This window comes from Ursus americanus, chromosome 5 (genome assembly GCF_024610735.1).
Source record: "Ursus americanus isolate L20-20 chromosome 5, mUrsAme1.1.p, whole genome shotgun sequence".
NCBI lineage: Eukaryota > Metazoa > Chordata > Mammalia > Carnivora > Ursidae > Ursus > Ursus americanus.
The window spans coordinates 78,495,919-78,500,717 of NC_142131.1; the positions used below are offsets into that span (position 1 = coordinate 78,495,919).

General features: G+C 38.4%; 1 protein-coding gene across 1 annotated transcript; it reads left to right on the forward strand.

Moving 5' to 3' along the window:
- The first annotated feature begins 3,504 nt into the window (after window positions 1-3,504).
- Window positions 3,505-4,492, forward strand: LOC123799344 (vomeronasal type-1 receptor 4-like). Its single transcript, XM_045808389.2, is given in 2 exon segments — window positions 3,505-4,445; window positions 4,447-4,492. Coding segments are annotated over 2 exon segments (987 nt in total).
- The last annotated feature ends 307 nt before the right edge of the window (window positions 4,493-4,799 follow it).

Below are 4,799 nucleotides of genomic sequence, written 5' to 3' on the forward strand. Positions count from 1 at the left end.
CACCGGTTTACAGTCTGGTCGCACGCCTTCCCGGGCTCATGGTCTCAGTCTGCTTTCTCTTAGGTGCCGGTCCGGGAGTCTGGCCAGCTCCCCAGTGCAGGTGGCTACTACTTCCCGGCACCCAAGTGCGTTGGCTCCCTCCCCCTTCCATTTATCTTCCAATAACTGGTGCAGATTCATGGCTCCCTGCTTCGTACCTCAATACTCTGCACTGGAGATGTTCGTTTGTAGAGATCCAGATGTATCTTCCTGCGTCTCAGGCTGATTTTGTGATTGTTCAGGGTGGTCTGGTAGATATCCAGCAAGACTCAGTGGACCAGCTAAAAAAGGGGTCCCTTACTCCTCTGCCATCTTTTCTGCTCCCCATATGGGTTTTGATGTTGCTTGGAATGGAATGCCTTCACATGTAGTTTTGGAATTTGGCTGGAGATTTCTTCTCTGTGGATGCTCTTCCCATAAAAGGCTAGGATGCTTCACATGGTGGTGTGGTGGGTTTGCAGTGAGGCAGAACAGCAAGCTCCACCTAAGAGCACTTATCTATATTTTACTTGTGTCATATTTACTCTACACTGACTTGCCAAGTGACAACCCACATTAAAGGGACAGAGAAAAACCACCTTATGGGTGCAACCTCAATGTCAGGGGAGAATTTATAGGCATTTTTGCAGTCTACCACTTCCCAGGATCAAGAGCAAATGAGATGTAAGAAAATGGAGACAGGGAGTAGAGACAATTCCTCAGAGGAGAATTGTTCAAAGGAAAAGAAGAGAAGTTATTCAAGAAATGTGCAAGATTCACAGTACATTTGCATGTTGATGGAGGAAATTTGATAATGCCTGAGAAAGAAATGAATAACAGAAAAGAGGGTCTTGAGCAGGAAAGATATTTCCAGATTTATTACACAAATGCATGGATGGACTGACAAAAGCATAGACAACCCATTCTCAGAGCCAGAGGAAAAGCTGAGGTTCTGAGCAAGGATACAGAAACTGGGATTGGTGTACAGGTGTAAATTGATGGAGTATCTTTTGATCATTTTATTTTTCTAAATTAAATATGGAGATAATTAGTGGATGAATGAATGAAAAAAAATGGTGTACATATACACACAATGGAAAATATATACACACATATATACAATGCAATATTATATAGAATATATATATGTACAAGGTATATATATAATGGCATATTATTCATATATATAATGGAATATGTATGTATATATATACATATACGTATATGTATATATATGTATATATATACATATACGTATATGTATATATATACATATATGTGTGTATACTCACACATACACACACACACACACACAAAATGGAATATTAGTGAGTCATAAAAAACAAGGAAATCTTTCCATTTGGAAGAACATGGATGGAAGTTGTTGGTATTATGCTAAGCTGAATAAGTCAGCCAGAGAAAAACAAATTTTATATGACCTTACTTACATATGGAATTAATAAAAATTCCCAAAATGTCCACTGAATTCATAGATACAGAAATCAGACTGGTAGTTGCCAGAAGTGGAGACTGAAGGTTTGGTGAAATGGGTGAAAGGAGTCAAAAGGTGTAAACTTCCAGTTATAAAAAAATAGGTGATGGACATATTATGGGCAGTATGGACACCATAGTTAGTGGTGCTATGAAGGTTGCTTGGAGTGTAGAATTTAGAAGTTGTCATTACAAGAAAAAACATTGTAAATATGTGTGGTGATGGAGGTTAATTTGACTTATGTTGATTATTTTGCAATATATACAAATATCAAATTACTATGCTGTATATCTGAAAGTAATATAAAGCTTCATTTCAGTTATATCTCAATAGAAAATACACAATGTGCCATGAATTGAATATGAGATTTGGAGAGGATTTGTTGGTATTTTGAGAATGGACAAGTTATGAAATAGTCAGCAAGAGGAGTGAAAAATTGAATTCTGAAGGAAGAGACTAGAAAATTTATGTGATTGCTGGGTGAAATGAAAGCTCACTGGAGTTAAGTAGTGAAGAATTTACTAGAAGTCCACTTAATATTGTTATGTCTTTTTCTCTACCCTGGTTTATCTTAGTAGAATGATGTGAACAAGGCAGACTGTGTGTGTGTGTGTGTGTGTGTGTGTGTGTGTGTGTGTGTTTGAGGATTATAGAAGCAGGAAAAAAAATGATGGCATCACATGCTATTGCAGGAAACGATTATAATCCTGGATCAAGGAATGTTAGGTGAAGAGGAGAGATTAGGAGATATCATGGAGAGCAAAGAGATCAATGTTTTGCTAACTCAGGTGTAGTTAAAGTAACTTTGGAGTCAGAGATAATATAAACTAAGCTGGAAATAACAGGTTACAGGAGGATTACATGATTGGAAGTGACACATAATGGATTTAAAAAATTGGCAATGACAGACTCTAGTATGTGGGTTGGAGAGTTTGGGTGAGGTGGGGGAAGGCAGAGGTAGGAGTGTTGGAAGAAAGGAAATCACAAATGTGAGAGAGGCTGAAGATACTGGACAGGTCATTTGTGTGGGTACTAGGATCAGCAAAAATATGACGGAGTTGAATTGGGGAGTTTTACAGTGAGTCAAGTGCTAAAAAGGGGAGTGTTTTGGGGTCAGTAGATTACCTCCAAATGGACAGTGCTGGATGTAGACTGATGACAAGTTGCTTCAAAGCTGGAGTGTTGAAGAATTATCTGAACGTGCTGGGGATCAAAGAAGACATTCCCACCTTCACTGGTGGTGATATAGGGACAGTGGTGAGATAGCCCCCTCTACTTACAGGACATTCAAGAGAATCAGTGACTTTAGTGTAGAATAAAAAGATGAAATGAATTTTCAAAACAGAACTAGAGGATGCAATGTACTGACCCAGGAACTGATGTGATTTCATGTACATTGGAAGGGTCTTGGATTTAGGAAGGTGTGTAGCAGGGTCAGGAATGGCATTTAAGGTGCCAGGTGGTCATGTGCAACTCTGATGTTGAAGTCTTCTCCAGGTGAATGACTATAACAATAAAGTGTGTCATGTACAGTAGAAACGGAATAATATGCATTTAAATATGCAGTAATTTTCTATTATTCATGACAGAAGATGGAAATTCATTCAAATATTTGAGGTGAAGTTCAGAACATACACATAGAACATAAATGGAATCTGTATAAATCTGAAATGTTTTTAATAAACAAAAACAACTTCTTCTGATTACTAAATTTATTTCTTAGAATTACAGTTATGTTTTCATAAAAAGCTTGCTTTATCTCAGCCCACATATTCCTGTGCAGTGACATCAATAATCCTTGATATTTACCTCTGGAACTAATTCTTACTTTCCTGAATGTTGTTACAGAGCATCTGCACAACCTCCTGCTCAGGGTGATCTTACCTCATGGAGTCTCCATATGATCCCATTATTTCCATCAGGCTTACAATCCATTTTGGGTTCCTTTTGAATCTGAGCAAAAGTGTATCAAAGTAAAGAGGCCAACGAATGTGATGGTTTCAAGTGATACTATTTTGGGAGTTTTCGTTCTCTCTCAAATTGGGATTGGTTTTATTGGAAACACATTGCTACTGGTGTTACTCATCAACACCCTCTTAGTCCAGCTACATACAAAGAAGCCTATAGATTTGATATTTATCCATTTGATTTTAGCGAATGTCATGACAATTCTTTTCAGTGGGATTCCAGAAATAATGAATGCCTTTGGAGTAAGAAATTTTCTAGATGACATTGGTTGCAAGGTAGTGATTTACCTGTACAGAGTCTTCCGGGGTCTTTCCCTTTGCACCACATCTTTCCTGAGTATTGTTCAGGCCATCATTATCACTCCCAGCAACTCTAGGTGGGCATGGCTCAAACCCAAAATCTCCACATACATGTTTCCTGCCTTCTTTTCTTTCTGGATCATCAACATGCTGATCTATATTCCTGTCATCATAAGTGTATTGGCCCCATACAACACCACTGAATTTGACATATTCTATTCTCAGGTATACTGTATTGGGAAGAACCATAATTACATTCGGTCAGCTGTCTTTCGAGTGTGCATGGTCTTACGAGATTTCCTGTGTGTGACCCTCATGGTCTGGACCAGTGTGTACATGGTAAAGCTCCTATTCACACATCGCAAGACAGTCCATGATATCCACAGAACGAGCCTCAGCCTAAGACCCTGTCCTGAAACCAAAGCCACCCACACAATCCTGGCACTCGTGAGCTGCTTTGTTCTCTTTTATTGGAGTAATAGCTTCCTTACCATTTATGTAAGTTATAAATGTAATGTAAAAGGGCTGGAGAACATCACCGTAATTCTCTCCCATTGTTATCCGGCAATCTGTCCTTTTGTACTGACCAAAAATCATAACAAACGATTCTTTCTGAACTGTGTCATTGCAAAGATTAGAAAATCCTCTCAACGCACAATTTCCCTCAACACAGGATGCCCTCACACACTTTTCTGATTCAAAAGGCCTCTATTAGGATATCCCACCCTTAATTTAGGGAAGGTCAAATTGTGAATGAGTGCTAAGAATTATCCTTTTGGGCATTGCTCAAACCACCCAGCTTCATGAACATAGGAGATAAATGGCTACTCTTGTGGAATATAACATATTTGAGATAGTTACACCTGGCTGAGGCAATCTTTTTATTATAATGATTCTCAAAAATGCATTTTAATTTCTTTGCATTACCCTATTTTAAGACATTTTTCCTAATGTGACAGATCTATTGGGTCACTTACAGTAACTACACTTGCTGGATTATGCTAGACAGATCTTCCCTTAGA